General features: G+C 33.9%; 2 protein-coding genes, 1 long non-coding RNA gene, 1 other non-coding gene and 1 pseudogene across 8 annotated transcripts; 4 read left to right on the top strand and 1 right to left on the bottom strand.

Annotated features, from left to right (window-relative positions):
- Positions 1-3,329, top strand: LOC108470197 (heterogeneous nuclear ribonucleoprotein 1-like). 2 transcript variants are annotated; one of them, XM_053031820.1, is made up of 7 exons: positions 1-224; positions 313-353; positions 466-629; positions 1,142-1,241; positions 1,382-1,551; positions 1,835-1,895; positions 1,987-3,329. In XM_053031820.1, the coding sequence occupies exons 1-7, from the start codon at positions 181-183 to the stop codon at positions 2,331-2,333; spliced, it is 927 nt and encodes a 308-aa protein (XP_052887780.1). In that variant the 5' UTR covers positions 1-180; the 3' UTR covers positions 2,334-3,329. The 2 variants fall into 2 exon arrangements, with proteins under 2 accessions (XP_052887780.1, XP_017626953.1); XM_017771464.2 differs by having other exon boundaries at positions 2-224; positions 1,835-3,329.
- A 798-nt stretch (positions 3,330-4,127) lies between these two features.
- On the top strand, positions 4,128-9,849 carry LOC108467761 (ribulose-1,5 bisphosphate carboxylase/oxygenase large subunit N-methyltransferase, chloroplastic-like; annotated as a pseudogene).
- A 1,043-nt stretch (positions 9,850-10,892) lies between these two features.
- LOC108470151 (heterogeneous nuclear ribonucleoprotein 1-like) lies at positions 10,893-14,724 on the top strand. Of its 4 annotated transcripts, XM_053018349.1 has the most exons (6): positions 10,893-11,106; positions 11,310-11,463; positions 11,608-11,722; positions 11,929-12,156; positions 12,335-13,538; positions 14,221-14,724. In XM_053018349.1, exons 4-6 carry the CDS (start codon positions 11,935-11,937, stop codon positions 14,232-14,234), a joined length of 1,440 nt encoding a protein of 479 aa, XP_052874309.1. In that variant the 5' UTR covers positions 10,893-11,106; positions 11,310-11,463; positions 11,608-11,722; positions 11,929-11,934; the 3' UTR covers positions 14,235-14,724. The 4 variants fall into 4 exon arrangements, with proteins under 4 accessions (XP_052874309.1, XP_017626885.1, XP_052874311.1 ...); XM_017771396.2 differs by having other exon boundaries at positions 10,893-11,463; XM_053018351.1 differs by lacking the exons at positions 11,310-11,463; positions 11,608-11,722.
- Positions 14,725-15,438: 714 nt separating this feature from the next.
- Positions 15,439-15,519, top strand: TRNAL-CAG (transfer RNA leucine (anticodon CAG)). Its single transcript has one exon. It is a non-coding gene; the product is annotated as a tRNA-Leu (tRNA).
- A 686-nt stretch (positions 15,520-16,205) lies between these two features.
- On the bottom strand, positions 16,206-17,105 carry LOC108468970 (uncharacterized). The gene is made up of 2 exons (XR_001869018.2): positions 16,788-17,105; positions 16,206-16,616 (listed from the first exon to the last, which is right to left on the bottom strand). It is a non-coding gene; the product is annotated as an uncharacterized LOC108468970 (long non-coding RNA).
- Between the last annotated feature and the right edge of the window lie 253 nt (positions 17,106-17,358).

Genomic DNA, 17,358 nt, shown 5'->3' with positions numbered 1-17,358 from the left:
AGTTACTTTAATACACACCAAATAACGATGTAAACCAAAACAATTTGATTTTCCATTTGTGGTTCGCCTTTCTCCTTCCTATTTCATAACCCTACCTTCTAGTTCTGCCAATCTGTAAAACCCTAGCCCCACTTTTCATTTCTCTCTTTATCCCCCATAGATCTCAGAACCCTAACTTCCATGGGTACCAGAAGAAGCAACGACAACGATGGTGCTAGCCCTGGGTACTATAAATTTATACCCTTGTGCTCTTTGTTTTATCTTTCCAAACCTTTCTGGATATTTGATAGTCCCCCCTTCTTTCATGTGCAGGAAAATATTCATTGGAGGCTTAGCGAGGGATACAACTTCAGGTGATCCGAGCTTTCTTTCTTTTATTACTCTCTTTGAGGTTTCTATTTGTTTTCCTTTGATGGGTGTTCTTCAATTATTGAATTTTCTATTTTTTTGGGGGCGTGGTTTCAGAGACATTTATAAAGTACTTTGAAAAGTATGGGGATATTACAGATTTTGTTATTATGAAAGATCGGCATACGGGTCGCCCCCGCGGTTTCGGGTTCATTACCTTTGCGGATCCTTCTGTTGTTGACACTGTTATGCAAAAAGATCATGTCATTAATGGCAAGCAAGTAAGCTAAAACAAACTATTGGCTCTGATAAGTTTAGCTATTTTCCTCAGACTTGGGCATGAGTGTTGGATACAAGTATATTTAGTATTCCTAAGTGTTTTCACGTATTTGGAAGTTACCTTTTGAAGATAATATCCCTATACCTTTTCTAGATATGTATTGGACCCGTATTAAACACGGATAGTTACTTAAGAAAATTGATGAGTCGAAGTAAATTAAAAGGTTTAGAACTAGGTTTTTGGTTTTCCTAGGGTTTAGCTACTTCTTTGGCATTTTAGTTGTGTAGAGCTAAGCTTCTTGGTGCTAAGGTTGCAGAAATTGGAAGAACAAGAAAATGTTAGTCCTTTGTAATGCAATGCTTAACAAGTGAGCTCCATATTGTTAGGTGGGTTTAGCTGTAATGTGATATTTGTATTTTGGTGGAAAGGTTGGATATTTCGATTTGAGCTTGTTAGACTTTTGAAGTGTTTTTGAATTGCAATATTGTATGAAGGCTTAATTATTTGGTACAGGTTGAGATTAAGAGAACAATCCCAAAAGGTTCTTCGCAGTCAAATGACATCAAGACAAAGAAATTATTTGTTGGCGGGATTCTGACATCTGTTACCGAAGGTCTAATATTTGATTTTATACATTTTCTTTTTGTAACATCAAGTGTTAAAGTTTATTTTTCTAATTGTTATTGTTTATACTTTTAACGGGAGAATATTGTTTGTTTAATATTTTCCTTTTCTTTTCTGTTTGAACCTTAGATGAGTTCAAGAATTTCTTCTCAAAGTATGGAGAGGTGGTGGAACATGAGATAATACGAGACCACGCAACGAAGCGATCTCGGGGTTTCGGTTTTATTGTGTTTGACAGTGAAGAAGTGGTTGACAATATGCTGGCCAATGGAAACTTGATAGATATGGAGGGTACTCAGGTGAGTACTCAATCTGATGTAAACAGATATGTATGTATTCTTTGCGGAGAAACAGTGCGAAGTGGCATGTCAAACTCTTCCGTCGATGGAAGCAACAATTATTGTTATTCTCAAGTTAAATATTATTGTGTACTTCTGTTGGTTTTAAGAGATTTAGTGTTTCAACTTTGAATTCAGCTGTGTTCGGGCAGGTTTATTGTTGTTATTAAGTCTTTCCTTCTCAAGGCAGGCAAGATAATTTACCAGTGAAGGAAACCTAGATTGACTTACTTCTTTATTGTAGGTTGAAATCAAGAAGGCTGAACCGAAGAGAGCCTCAAACCCAGCACCTGGTCCTGGATATGGTAGGGAATCTAATATACGCTCATACAATGATGGTTTTGGTGGATTTGGTGATTATGGTGGTGATGGTGGTTATGGTCCTGCTCCTTATAGGTCTTTTGGAGGTTTTGGCAGTAGATTTGGAGATTATGGTGCTTATGCTGGTATTGGTGCTGATTTTGGTGGTAGTTATGGGGGGTTTGGTGGTGGTGGTTTTTATGGTTATCATGGAGATCCATCATTTGGTTATTCTAGCAGCTTTGGTTCCTATGCTGGTGGGCTTAGTGGGAGTGCTATGGGTGCATATGGACGTGCAGGTGGCTATGGAAGTTATGGTGGTTCAGGCTCAAGTGGTAGTTATGATTCAGGCCCGGGTGCTGGTTTTGGTGGTCCTGTATATGGTAGTAGAACGAGATACGGAGGCAGTAGTCGCTATCATCCTTACTCAAGGTAGAGCGTGATTAAGATCTTCCATAGAAGTTGCCCCAGGTTTTCAAAATCTTCAGCATTTCTCGTCGCACGGTTTGGTAGGCACTGTGCACTTTTGCAAGTTAGCACTACCTAAAAAGATCCGAGGAACAATTAGATTCGCTTGTCTTCGGTCCATTGCATAGAGAACCCAAGTTAGATCATCATCAGCCTAGAGCTTCTCATCAAATGGCAAACTTGAATTTTAGTGTAGCTGCTGTATTTTGCTTTAAGTTTCTTTTTCCCTTTTCATTGTAGTCGAAGACTTCTATCTTGTTTTGAGCTTTAGTTAGAATTACTTTTGAGGTTTGGCTGTAACTTTTAGGCAATTAGTAATCGTACGCTAGATTGTCGATCACCTACAGAGGTGGATGCGTCTTTTAACATTCTAGTTTTTCTTGGCATATGGATCTCAAGTCGTAGGTAACTTTCAGGGGAAGCCAATGCATCAGAGGTAATTGAACTACTCAGTTTAAGCTTTTGGTATGGCAGCATACCGTTGAACAAAATTGCATTTAAGCTTAGATGGCTTGAAATGCTTGTAGCTATAGATAGCTTGTGTGTGTGCACATTTTGGGGGAATGTATAGATAGTTCAGATCAAAAGGGTTTGTAAATGTTTGTTGAGAAGGTCCTATACGCTAACCCTGAGGAAGTAGTCAATGAAACATATTGGTTTTGGCTGAATAAAAAGTTGCTTGTGATAATAATATACGCTCCGGTGGTGGATGCTTTCTCGGACTTGGATGCAAATGTTGGCATGTATTTAGACAGCTTTCCGATATTTATGTTGGAATATTTTTCAAGCAAATTAGAGTTTGGGAAATATAGGGGGTGATAGGTACACTTGGTCTTGCAGATTTGATGGTCTAGTTGTGTGCCCTAGATTTTTTTATTATTTTTATTTTTTTTTATTTTTGGGAATTTATTTGTTCTTAATCCAACAGAGTGCTGTATTAAAGGTTTTATAAAAAAGAAATTGTTTATCCATTTACATATTTTCATTGAGAATGCATCAGATAAAGAACTAAAGCTTTCGGATCTTTTAACTCATATTAGAACAAAATAATCATGACATGAAAAATTGTATGATAAATATCATAAAACTTATCAATATGACATATAATCTAAGGGATTATGCGAATATGAAATGAATGCATGATTTATTGTCGTTAAAAGAAGATGAATATAATAATATAAAAATGATATTTGAAGATAAATAAATTTTATAATAATAAACTACATGTAGAAATTATTTCACATTGTAATTAAACAATTTTTAATCATGTTTATAGGCATCAATTTACTAGGTTGGTTTTTCTGTCATAATGATCTATTTAGACTTTTAATTTTATAAAAATATTTTAATATTCCATTTAATTTTAGCTTTTAAACTTGGATTATATGTTAAATCATCATAAAATAGAAGAAAAATGTTAGTTAACATGTTGGCAATTAATTGATTTTTAAAAAATTAAATATTTTTATTTTTAAAACATTTTTATATAAAATTTAAAAATTAATTAATTGTTAATGTGATATTTAGATTGCAATGCTTGTGTTTGCCATATCAACAAAGTCAATAAAAGTTAATAGTTTCATTATTTTTAGTCATTTGATCGACAATGTAAATTTAGGAGGTAAAAAAATTTAACTAAAGGGTTAAAATGATTTTTGGTAAAATTGAATATTCATCATACATACGAAGCAAAGTTATAATAGAAAAATAATAATATTTTAAGTAATAAAACAAAATATGATTTTTAGATTAAAATTGATACTGTAGTTCAGTTGGATGTAACTGTCAAAAACGACCAAAGCCAAATCACCATTTTCACCACGTCGCGCTTAGGATTTTTTTTTTCCTTTTTAATCAGATAACGCGTAATCTCCTTCGAAGTTCCCAGCCATGGCCGAAGCTTCTAGAACCTTCCACGCTACCCTCTTCTCCCTTCCAACTTTCTCTCCACGATTCCACTTCAAGCTAAGCTACTCTCACAGTCACCCTTCACTTCATCTCAAGAGAGCACGCTCGGTTCAACGCTCAATTTCCGAAACCAAAACGATGTCGTTGAACACGACCCTGCCTTGGGGCTGCGACATTGATTCCTTGGAGAATGCTGAGGCTCTTCAAAATTGGTTGTCGGATTCGGGCTTGCCTCCTCAAAAGGTGGGGATAAACAAAGTGGAAATGGGAAAGAGAGGATTGGTTGCTTTGAAGAAAATCAACAGGGGCGAGAAGATTCTCTTTGTGCCTCCCTCGCTTCTCATCACTTCAGATTCAGTGAGTTATTAAAACTGATTTTGTTCATGACCAATTCTAGGAGTATTTTATATCTTGGTTTATTGGTTTTTAGTTAAAATTTTCAATCAGATAACACTGGAGCAGTTTTAATTGGTTTTAACGTTATAATTGTTCTTTAATCTTAGGATTGGAGTTCACCTGTGGCTGGTCACGTATTAAAACAGCAAAATGTTGCAGATTTGCCATTGTTAGCAACCTATCTTATTAGTGAAGCAAATCTCCAGAAATCTTCCAGATGGAGCAATTATATATCTTCCTTACCTCGAGAACCCTATTCTCTTTTACACTGGTGAGTTTCATCTCTTTATTTTTCTTTAAATATTCGTGTCCAATACATACTTGAGCATGAATAGTAAATACGAGGATATAATCTTTCAGAGACCTTTCAACACATGAAAATCTTGAAATTTTTTGAATAATACATGTCAGCCAAAGACCCATATCTGACACTTGAACTCGAGCCCAAGTAGAACAAAGATTCTTTTCTGGCCTTGACTACTTGGTGGCATGCTTGAACTCTCAAGAGTTTTACCTTGCTATGCATAAAGGGGTTACTCAGATTTTCCCTCTATAGTCTCTCTGTATTGTTTCAGGAGACGATCAGAACTAGACAGGTATCTCAAAGCATCGCAGATAAAGAATTGCTGATATTACTGGAACGTATGACTCTCAACCATTACTTGGTTCATATTGGGTTATTGGTTTATATTCCTAGAACTATATTGCTCCTAGTCTTCATTTTGTTTAAAGTATTCATGACTGAAATCTCTATCCAATATATATTTGGATATGAGTATGGGTATGATTCTTATACAAAATTGAACATATCGTGTCGGACACAAACCTGAATCTGACTCTAATCCCTGAATTAGAGTAACATAGTTATTGAGTATAAAAATTTCTAATTTGCTTCCAATAAATTGTTCTCATGTTTCATGTAGATTCGACGATTTAAGACGTAGGATATTTTCCAAGCACCCTCATTTATTCCCTAAAGAGGTACTTACTCCATATTTATGTTACTCAGACTCAGATGTGAGTGTCAGACACGAGGAAGTTTAAAGTTTTTTTATGTTTTTCTATGGAGCATCCTTTGAGATCCATATACGTTACCTAAATGCGTGTTGGAAACAAAAAGTCAAAGCAACATAGCTCTACAATGCAAAACTAGTTTTCTGCTATGTTAGTGCAATTTGAAGCGTTATTCTAATGATCTGCTTCTGATGCTACCACTTTATGAAGCTTCTGCGATGAAACATCTTTACCCGTATATATGTGTGTGTGTAAGTTCAATCAGTAAGGAAATAGCATCTTGTTTTATCCAAGTATTTGTTTCTCTTTAAGAAAAAAAACTAGTAAAGGAAGTATATGTTTTTAGTAATTCAACTTTACTTGCATTTAGGTTGTTTTATCAACCCCTTTTTGCAAATATCCTGCTTTCTTTAAATTTAGATTTTAGATCAAAGTTGTTGGATATAGGTATATGTCTAGCACGGATATCTTCAAATTTTTTTCAAGATATACATGTATTTGGAGAGTGCTTAGAGGATCATATCCTCATACCTATTTCAAATATGCGTTGGAAATGAGTACTTAAAGAAAAATGAGGAGTCAGAACAACATATAGCTCTCTACTTATTTTGCAGTATAAATTATTTGCAGGTATTCAATTTGGTGACTTTCAGATGGTCTTTTGGCATTCTCTTATCACGATTGGTAAGCAGGTCTACTTTGAAATGTTATAATGGATGTTAACCTCAACTGTGTTTGTCAGTTCAAACTAAATCCAACCAAAGAGGGATGCAGTACTTTCAAGTTCACTTTGATACCACTTATACATACATATACACATATATATATCCATCATATAAAATTCTTACATGTAAAACTTATGGTTTAAGACAATGTACAAAAGAAGAATGGAAGCTTTAAAATCTTTATTTCTCTGTTAAACACAGGTATACCTATATTCAATGGATGGAAAGGTTGCCTTGGTTCCTTGGGCAGATATGCTCAATCATAGCTGTGAGGTATAGAGAGGTCTTTCTCTATTAAAAATGCTTGTGAGATATATAACTGCCATAATTTGCAAAAATCAAATACTAACTTCGGGTTAAAAGAACCTAGATAAAATTGGGTGTTTATGCTAACCTGAGTGCTCTTATCTGTTTTTGCTGATTCAGGTGGAAACATATTTGAATTATGACAAATCATCACAGGCAGTTGTCTTTACAACTGATCGGGCATATCAGCCAGGTGAGCAGGTAAATCAGATCCCGATAGTAAATATATATTATATTATGTTCTTTGATCTCTGGGACATTGAGATAATTGGAGCAATAATAAAATCAGGGGGACACAGTACGTAAAACTTATATTGTTACTTGGTTTTGTCAATGATATGCCTTAAAAGATTACAGACTTCCTGCAAGAGAGCTTGTTGGTATTCAGATATGGAAGCTTCATGAGAAGGGGAAAAAAACTTACTATAAATGCACATAGGTATATGCATGATATTTTCCTGCTGCATATAGAAAACATGAATGCATGTAGCCTATAGTGTGCATCAAACTCATATTGAAAGGAAAAGGAAGATAATGGGATATAATTGTGAGCCCTACAAACCAAAATAAGTTAAAGGTAATGGCCGTATGTGATGCGCATATGCACACTTTGTGTATCCAAACTGATTTTGCTCGATCTATACATTTTGGAACTAGGACTAATCCTTAAAAGTAACGTTTTATAATGATCATAGACTTTCAGGCTAGCCTGTTGTACACATGAACTTCTTCAATATTTAGATTTCTGGACCGGAAAGTTTAAAATGTCTTATAGATGACTGGTTACTTGCATTATTTTATGCAGGTTTTCATATCATATGGCAAAAAATCTAATGCAGAGCTGCTATTATCTTATGGATTTGTTCCAAAACAGGGCACAAATCTTAATGATTCAGTAGAGCTACCTCTATCCCTTAAAATATCTGACAAATGTTATAAGCAGAAATTGAAAGCTTTGATGAAGCATGGATTGTCTGCGTAAGCTGGATACATATATATTTCCTCGAGTTTTGGGTTTGATTTGTTGATTTAAAATCAAATTTATTCCATTATTAATGATTGTTTCATTCTCGTGAATCTTTTGTAGCAGTTCTCAGTGTTATCCTATACAAATCAGTGGTTGGCCATTGGAGTTAATGGCATATGCTTACCTAACAGTCAGCCCTCCAAGCATGAGCAAGCAGTTTGAGGAGGTTTGAAAACTCTCTACCTTCTAAATCCCAGGCTCAAAGTTTAAGCATTGAATTCTTAAAGATTGCTTCTTCAGATGGCTGCTATGGCATCCAATGAATCTATTATCAGGAAGGATTTAAGATACCCTGAAATTGAAGAAAAAGCACTGCAATTTATTCTTGACAGTTGTGAATCAAGCATATCAAAGTATTCTAAATTCTTGAAGGTGAGGAGCATATTGTCTGATTCTTCATTTCCCTTAAATTACCTGTTTCCGACACATTTTCAAATATGAGTATGGAATATTATCCTTTAGGCTCCCAGATACATGAAAAAAATTAGAAAAAAAAAAATTAACATATCTGTATCGGACACATTTTCATGTTTGATACTCACTCCTGAGTCTGAGTAACATAGGGTAAGAGGGAAATTGGAAGCATCTTCTTTTCCAAATTTTTTTCGTGGAAATCTTTTTTTGAGAACTTGAAAAACTGTACATGTACATGGATTGAAATTACCATAACAAGAAGAAACTCTTTATTTGACAAAACTGAATTAGGTCTGATATCTAAATACCTCAAGTTAATGTGCCACTATTTAATTTAATTTAATTTTTTGCATAGGAAAGTGGCTCCATGGATTTGGATATAACATCTCAAGAACAACAGAATAGAGGAGTGTTTCTGAAACAGCTAGCAGTAGATTTATGCACAAGTGAGCAGAAAATACTATATCGTGCTCAATATGTAAGACTACCCTTTTGCCTTAAAGATTTATGTTTAAGGTGCTTGGTGCATCACCATTGACGCTTGTTTTACAACCAATAATTCATAATCTGTTTTTTCAACTCCTGTCGAGTGAATCCTGAGTTTTAAGTAAGTAATGTGGTTAGGCTCAGTCTTGTACCCTTGTTACCGAGTGAAAGTAGTAACACAGACTTTCTCTAAGCTTTTCCATATATCAACACGCATATATGCATATGTGTGTCGGGCATGAGTACTTTAAAGAAGAAATAAAGGGTATGAAACCATACAAGTGAAGTGCTCACTTCCCTGTTGCTTGAGAATTGAAGAACTGTTTCATATTCTCTCTTATCAAATCCCACCAGTTAATTTCAGTGAATAAGGTCCGAGTACGACAAGGATTCATAAGTGCAAAAATATTATTAGATGCTGCATGTTGTAGTACACAGAATATGATAATTTCATGAGATATAGGGAATTTAAACCATATAGCTAAGAGCATATGTACATACATGTGCATACATGTCATGCGTATACTGCTGTTAGATAAAATATATATAGGTTAAAATGATCCAGTTAGTTCATTCAATAAGCAAGCTTGGGTTAGACTCCCACCATCTGTATGTAACCTTTCTTCATTCCCAAATTGCAACCTTCGTTAAACAATTTATATATATATATATATATATGTTTCTTCCTGATTGGCCTAATGATTCAGCTTCATTGTGCTAATGCGAATGGTTCCAGAAACTGAAGAGGAGATTGAGGGATATGAGAAGTGGTGAACTGAGAGCTTAATCTTTTGATGGCTACAACCTTTTCCCCTCTACCTTCGCCAGTGACGAAACTTGAACTTAGAAATGCATTATTGGACCGTCTCTTTGGGGTCTTTGGAGGACTTAGTGTTCGCTGGTAAAGCCTTCTGCATGATCCTGCTTACGTTTGCAATGTCCCCCGATTCATCCCATCGAAAGAGAACAAATCGTGGACAATTTTTCTGTTAATTAGCGGAGAATTTGTGGGTTTGATGAGGGTAAAAAAGGGATTTAACAATGATGGTGGTTTCTGGTCAAATTCTGTGAGGGAAATAGAGCCGTTGTTAAGGTCCATTGGATTGATCAGTCTGTTTTAATAATATATTCTCCAAAATTTAAATTTGTATTCTCTTTTATAACTGCGATCTATCTTTATTATTTTGCCCAATACTTATTATAAATCAAATTAAATCTACTTAAACTTTCTATTTATTTTAAAATATTTATGTTAAATGTTTTATTTTATATAGTTCAAATATGTGTTTTGATTTATAGAAAAATTATCATATTCAAATTCTTACCTATCCTAAATATATTACCATATATATAATATTATATTAGTTTGCTACTTTCATGTATTATTTTAAAAAAATTCAGTTATGGATTTAACCTTACATTAAGATTAAAAATTAAAAATTTAAAAATATAGATATTAAAAATAATTAAATTAAAAAATTGATTAAATCTATAATTTTATACATAGTACAAAATTAATTTTAATCAAATGCATTTAACTGTGATTGTTGAAAGTTTAAAATTAGAAAATTATAAGTATTGACATTAACATATTCAAAGAATATAAAGATTACATTTAATCTTATAAAAATAATCTATAATTTTGAATATAATAAAAAGTTATTAGTAGAATTTAAATTTTTTAAAAATATTGTTATTTCTCACAACCTTATAAAACAAGTCTTATCTTCAACATAAATAGACACGAGAAAAGTTCACTATATGGCTCAAATGCTTTAAGATTAAATCACCAACAATATACATGTTAAATCAAATAATAAGCAATTTCATACTTTATAAAAAGAGTTTTAATTTCAAAATTTGATAAATTAAAAATTATAATTGATTGACTGATTGGGTCTTAGTTCAAATGATATATTGTTATTAGACTTGTTCTAAACGTTTATGGGTCCTAGGCAAAACAATAAAATGAGGTTTTAAGTTCTTTAGAAGTTGAAGAAAAATTGTTTTAGATCTCTTAAAAGTTGGTAAAATTCTTTTATGCCCTTAAAATTAATTTTTTAGACTCCTTAAAATTAGTAATTATTTTTAATTTTAAAAGGTAAAAAAATTTTAAACCTTAAAATTAAAAATAATATTTTAAACCTCTTTCTAACCTTGAGCTCTAGACGATTATACCTTCAGATGACCTTCAAAACTAGATTGAATTATTACTAGAAATATATAAATTCAAGTCCGCTCATTAAATGATTATGATATAATTAAAAAGAATCCATCCACATAAATGTTGAAAAAGCCCAGCGTGAAACTTTCATGCATGCATGACGACAATCCAAATCTCTTCTTACCAAATATATTCCGTTTACAGTTTTTTACTGCAAAATAAGAAACCTTTAGAAAATTTGTAAACCAAATCCTTAAAATATAAAAATATTTAAGAAATACGGCTTCTTTTACAGGCTCTCTCTCCATGTAAATTCTTTCTCAAATAGTGATTAGTATATGCATATTCTTTTTGTCTAAAACAAAGCTTCCATTTTTATTTTTTTCTTAGATCGATGCATTAATGGAACATAAATTTAATAAATATTCGTGTTAACTGAATCTGAATTTCGGGGTGTCAATTTTCTTTTTTTGTAAATTTTTTTTAAAAAGTTGTGATTTTTATAATACAGGAATACACAATAAAGTGAAGGAAATGTTATGTGAAGGGGCCAAAAGAGGATGGAATTAGCCTCTTCTATTCTTATTCTTACTCTGCCTCCTCTCAGATCTTAGTGTGTATTTTTTTCTTTTTGCTAGATTTGGCACTTGGCTTTCTTTTGATCGGTGGGTTTTTCTTCTCTGGTTGAATCTGGATTTGGGTTTTCGATATTTTGCTTAAATTTTCTATATCGGTTTCCTGATTGATCATCAATCTGGGTATTCTTTTTTTTTTTATTCTTATTTTTCTTTTTCATTTCTGAATTGCAGGTTAAGTTAAATTCTTTCTTGACCAGTTGATTGTCTGTGGAAGGATCTGGTTTTTTTTTGTTTGTTTGTTTCCAAATTTCGAATCGGATTACAATTTTCTTGTTAAAATAAGAAGGTATGAATTGTATCTGCATTATTGTATTTGGATTAATATAATCGATAAAAGACACAATTTTGATGCGATATTTTTAATTTGAGTCACTGAGAAGCAATGTTTTGGTATTGGCTTTTTGATTGGCCTATTGATGTTTTGATTTGATTTGCATTACTGGATAATGTTTCAAGTTTTTATTGATGGAACTAGCTTTTTGTGCAATGTAGAAAAAGATGTCGGAGAGTGGCAGTAAGCTTTTTATTGGTGGGATATCTTGGGGCACCGATGAAGACCGTCTCAAGGAGTATTTCAGTAGTTTTGGTGAAGTAGTAGAGGCAGTGATCATGAAGGACCGGACCACAGGGCGTGCTCGTGGTTTCGGTTTCGTTGTTTTTGCTGACCCCGCTGTTGCTGAGAGAGTTATCAAGGAGAAACACAATATTGATGGCAGGATGGTAAGTAAGTTCATTAAGCATACCTGCCTAGATTAGTGTTGTTCAGTGTACTATTCATTGCAGGAATTCACATAATGTTTGTGATTCTGTTGGTTTAGTATAATTACTTATCAGCTCAAAGAAAGAGTAAGTGATGTTTAAGTTTGATTTTTCATCTCTGAGTTACTTATGCTCTCAGGTCGAGGCAAAAAAGGCAGTTCCTAGGGATGACCAGAATATTATGAGTAGAAGCACTAGTAGCATCCATGGTTCACCTAGTCCAGGTCCCACAAGAAAGATTTTTGTAGGAGGCTTAACCTCGACAGTCACGGAGAGTGACTTCAAGAAGTATTTTGATCAGTTTGGGAATATCATAGACGTTGTGGTTATGTATGATCATAACACCCAAAGACCGAGGGGTTTCGGATTCATCACTTATGATTCAGAAGAGGCGGTTGACAAAGTGTTACTAAAAAATTTCCATGAACTGAATGGTAAAATGGTTGAGGTTAAAAGAGCAGTTCCCCGAGAGTTATCACCTGGTCCTAGTCGCAGCCCCTTAGGTGGATATAACTATGGTCTGAATAGGGTCAACAACTTTTTTAATGGCTACACTCTGGGATATGCTCCAAGCAGTGTAGGTGGCTATGGACTTGGGATGGATGGTAAATTCAGCGCAGTTGCTGGTGGTCGAAGTGGGTTTTCTCCTTTTGGTGCCAGTTATGGAATAAGCATGAACTTTGAGCCAGGGTTGAACCTGAATTTTGGAAATGGTGCAAATTTTAGTGGTAACATGAGCTATGGACAGGGATTGAACCCGTACTATAATGGTAATACAAATGGACTTGATAGTCCTATTGGGCATGATAGAAGTAGTGGAGGTAGTACTTCTTTTTTCAGCTCAGCGACTCGGAATCTTTGGGGGGGAAATGGGGGACTTAATTACAACACAAATGCTGCTAGTTCCGGTGCATATATGGGATCTGGAAGTGGGAGTTTAAGAGGAAATGCCTTGGGAAACAGTGGAACTAATTGGGGTTCTTCTGCCATTTCAGGTCAAGGTGGAAGGGATAACATTTCTGGCAATAGTGTGAATTTTGGCAATGGAAATGGTGATAACAACTTTGGGTTAGGAACAGCAGGGTATGAGAGAAACATTGGGACCAATGTGGTACCAGCATCATCATATACAGCATCGAATGGTGGTTATGATGCATCCTTTGCAAACCTTTCTGCAAGTGCTTCCATTTATGGGGATACCACTTGGCAATCATCAACATCTGTGCGAGACAGTTCTGGCACTTTCGGCTATGGACTTGATAGTGCCACTTCTGATGTTATGCGTAAAAGTTCTCCTGGTTTTATTGGTGGTTATAATGTTAATAAGAGACAAGCAAATAGAGGTGAGACTTTTTCCTTAACATCCTTGATCTCTCTGTCAATGATTTTCAGCTTGAGGAAATTTTTTGTTAAATGTTATAAAGAAATATTTTTGATGTTCATAGGAGTTTGGTTTACTAAGTGTTGTAGAAGCATAATTAAATGGTACCTCTAAAACTTTTGTTTGCGGACTCTGCTACCTATCTTTCTTTGGGTGTAACTCTTAAATTTGACAGCACATTCCTCTTAATAATATGTTCTTTCATTTCTTAACAGTTGCATGACATGCTAGTTTTTTGATAAACCATGCCAGTCTAGATTGATCGACAACTTTTGAACATAATGACCATATGGTTGTGTCTGGTTTTCTTTATATATATTTATATATAATGATGTGTATATCATTTACTTTTGACAATTTTTGTAACATTTTGGTAGCTTTTAATGAAGTTTTGAATCTTCAAAGAAGGGACAAGAGAAATAGAGATAAATGAAGTTTTCACTGAATTATTAACGCTACTAAACTTTTAAGCTATGATATATTAATGTTGAAAATGGTGTATGAAGATAGTACGTAGTTCTCTTATACAAAGATACTTACCACAGAGAGTAAAAATTGCACATTTAGCTTTTCTCTTTGTTATTTTGTAGAATGCACTCATTGGTTTATAGAAACTTATACATTTCGATTTTCTCTTGGTTCAGGAATTGCAACCTAGAAGATTCTTTTGGTTTATCACAATAGTGTAGGTGAAGATAATCTTGTGAAGCAGGTAATCTGTGAATTCTGCGCATTTCCCTCGTCGAATATAAAAGAAAGTCGGTTATCTGAGCTAACTGGGTTGCCTGTTTCAGGGAATTAAGATTTAGATATAGAAATCACAAGGCATTTTGTGTTAAGGCTTGAGTTTCAAGTTACCTTTTTTTTTTTTGTTCGGATTTTTCATTATGTAAAATCAGATTGCGGGATATAATCAGAAAATGTATCATACATCTCATGTGAGACGGCGATGCATAACACGAAATGGACTAATGTTCAGTGATGGCTGTGGCGATCTTTGGGGTCGTGTTTCAGCCAGATTGTACTTGAGGTTCTTGTTGATATACTTAGTGTGAAACATTAGGCAGGGATTAAAAAGGGCTAAACCCATCTAGGGTCCCCTCTTGAATAATTTACAACATATATATGCAGGTTCTTTTTCCATTGAATCTTTCTTTATGAAATGAACTATTTGAATTGATTTTTTTATTTATTTCCTTCTTTTATTACCTCTCAATATTCTGAAACTATATATATGCAAGCCATGTTCATAACTCAATCAGTTTGGTAAGCAATTGCATTGCTTTTAACTTATATATGGGGCATATTTAAATGCTATGTTATGTTGCATTTAGGGTACAGATTTAGAGATATAACCCTCCAAGAACAAAAAGAAAAACTGGGCAAAAGTTCAACATACTGGGTTGGATGTATACCTGTATTCGAGATACATATCCGAGTCTGAGTAACATAGTGTAAATGTTTCGTGTATAAATAATAGCCATTCATTAGAATCAGGGGCCTCAAGTCACTGTCATAAAGATTTGTCAGATGTATCGATGTTTAAATTTTTTTTTTTTTTGTTAAGTTTGGTATGTGTTTGAAGGATATTTTGAGGGTTATATTTCCATACATATGTTGTAATGCAACAATGATATTGAATATGAGTGCTTAAAAAAATTGATGGGGCATTAAGCTTTGAAGAAAATCAAAATGCATAAGAAAAACACTGATGACTACTAAAATCATCTTTCATTCTCGTTTTCATCCAATCCGACTCTAAAACCATTATGCCTACTACTAGTTGGAAACGGTTTGCGCAGTAAACGGATGGTCGTTCTCTAACAATAAGATTAATAAAAAAGATGAAAAAAATCAACAAAGTCAAGATGGCCGAGTTGGTCTAAGGCGCCAGTTTCAGGTACTGGTCCGAAAGGGCATGGGTTCGAATCCCATTCTTGACAAATTAAGTACAAGCTTTTTTTTTTATCAAATTGCATATAACGTCCTTATATAACCCATTTGTGTCAGATTAAGTCCATATGTTATAATTTAATCATTTCTAATCCCTTTACTTTTCTAAAGTTTTGCTGGCAGCCAGGTCCTTCGCTTCATTGTTTTTTCATCTTATTTTTTAGGCCAAATTGCATTTAACGTCCTTTTATTACTTGTTCCTAACAGATTAAGTCCATATGTATAATTTAATTATTTCTAATCCCTTTATTTTTTGAAATGTGTATTTTTAGTTACATGCTTTTGATAGATTTAGTCCATTAAATAATTCAATCATATATAATCCTTTTTACTTTTCAAATATCTATTTTTGTTAATTCTATCAAATAATTCGATATAATTTTTGGTACAACTGTATAAATATTATACATGTTTCATTTTTAAATATTAAAAATATATCATAAGTTTCTGTACTCTTTGAAAATTTTAAATTTAATCTCTATACTTTTATTTCTATGAATTTGGTTTCAAATTTCAAAATTCAAGTCCAACTATTAACATTATTAATTTTTTTGTTAACTTCAGGTTAAATACAATATCATTTTTTAATTACATGACTATCAAGTGAACAAATTTTTTTTATTTCAATGGGTACCAAGTGAGTAGTTTTTATTTCAAAATGTCATACCAATAAATCTAACAAAAAAAAATCAAAATGTCAATAGTTGATGTAAATGCCCAAATTAGACCGGGCCCAATGAACCAATACCAGACCCAAACCCAATACACCCTATTACACCCAAAAACAAATTAAACCAACAGCCCAAACAAAAACTAGCCCACCTAGCCCAAGAACTAAAGCCAAACAGAAACCCTAAATCTACCTAAGCCAGCCGCCACACGCTACCACCTCCCCTGCTACCGCCGATCGGCGCCCGTACCACCAACCCTCTGACACCTGCAAAGCAAAAGAAACACGCAACAGAGACAAAAGAAAACAACACAGAAACAGACAATGAAAGAAAAAATAATAGAAGATAGACAGTTGTAATATGCCTATAAAAACTTTAACGAACATCGTATAATGCTTCTTCTTCTTCGGCTGCTTCTGGATCCAAAAAAGGAGAAACACGAAATCAATAAAAAACTGAAGTTTAAAGAGGTGTAAATTCCTCTTTTTATTTTTCTGTTTATTATATATATCTTTTATTTTATTTTTATTTTTTTTCACAAACATATTCTGAAACATATAAACAAGAGAGGAAGAAAGCTCTCTTACCGGTTCGTTCAGTGTTGATTTAGCCAAAGCCCGCTTCTCCGGTCTGAAGTCGACGGATCCTTGCGGATCCGGTGAAAGCCTCGGCGGTGGTGGAGGCGTATTATGCGCCGGTGAAGCCTAAGAGTCAGCCAAGGTGAAGGGTAGTAGAAAAAGGGGGGTCTGGTATATACTTTAGTAAAGAAAATGGCAGAATCCAATTGTTTTTTTTTGTTTTTTAATTGCAAGTGAAATGGCACCGTTTCAAAGGGAAACAAATCTGCACTTCTTTGTATGAAAGGGTTAATTCCGCGCTAAGCCCTTCCTCTTTTGCGCTACCTTTCAATCAGTTTACATTTGTATTTCTTTGTTCTTTTAAACTATCCCTGTAACTTGCGCATGTTTGCAGTCAGGTCCGAACCTAAGCTCTGCGTTTTGGGTCTGGTATATTGCCAGTTTAGGTCCCGGAGCATTGGAGCGCATTGTACTTCAGTCCTTCCTTTAATTTCAGCAGTGTATTTTATTTATTAAATATCCTTTTAGTTTATTTTTATTCTAATTGAGTCCTTTTAATTTGTATAGTTCATTTTTTTTA

This window comes from Gossypium arboreum, chromosome 8, assembly GCF_025698485.1.
Source record: "Gossypium arboreum isolate Shixiya-1 chromosome 8, ASM2569848v2, whole genome shotgun sequence".
Classification (NCBI taxonomy): domain Eukaryota; kingdom Viridiplantae; phylum Streptophyta; class Magnoliopsida; order Malvales; family Malvaceae; genus Gossypium; species Gossypium arboreum.
The sequence above is the reverse complement of the archived record's forward strand: the minus strand, read 5'-3'. Positions and strand labels throughout refer to the sequence as shown.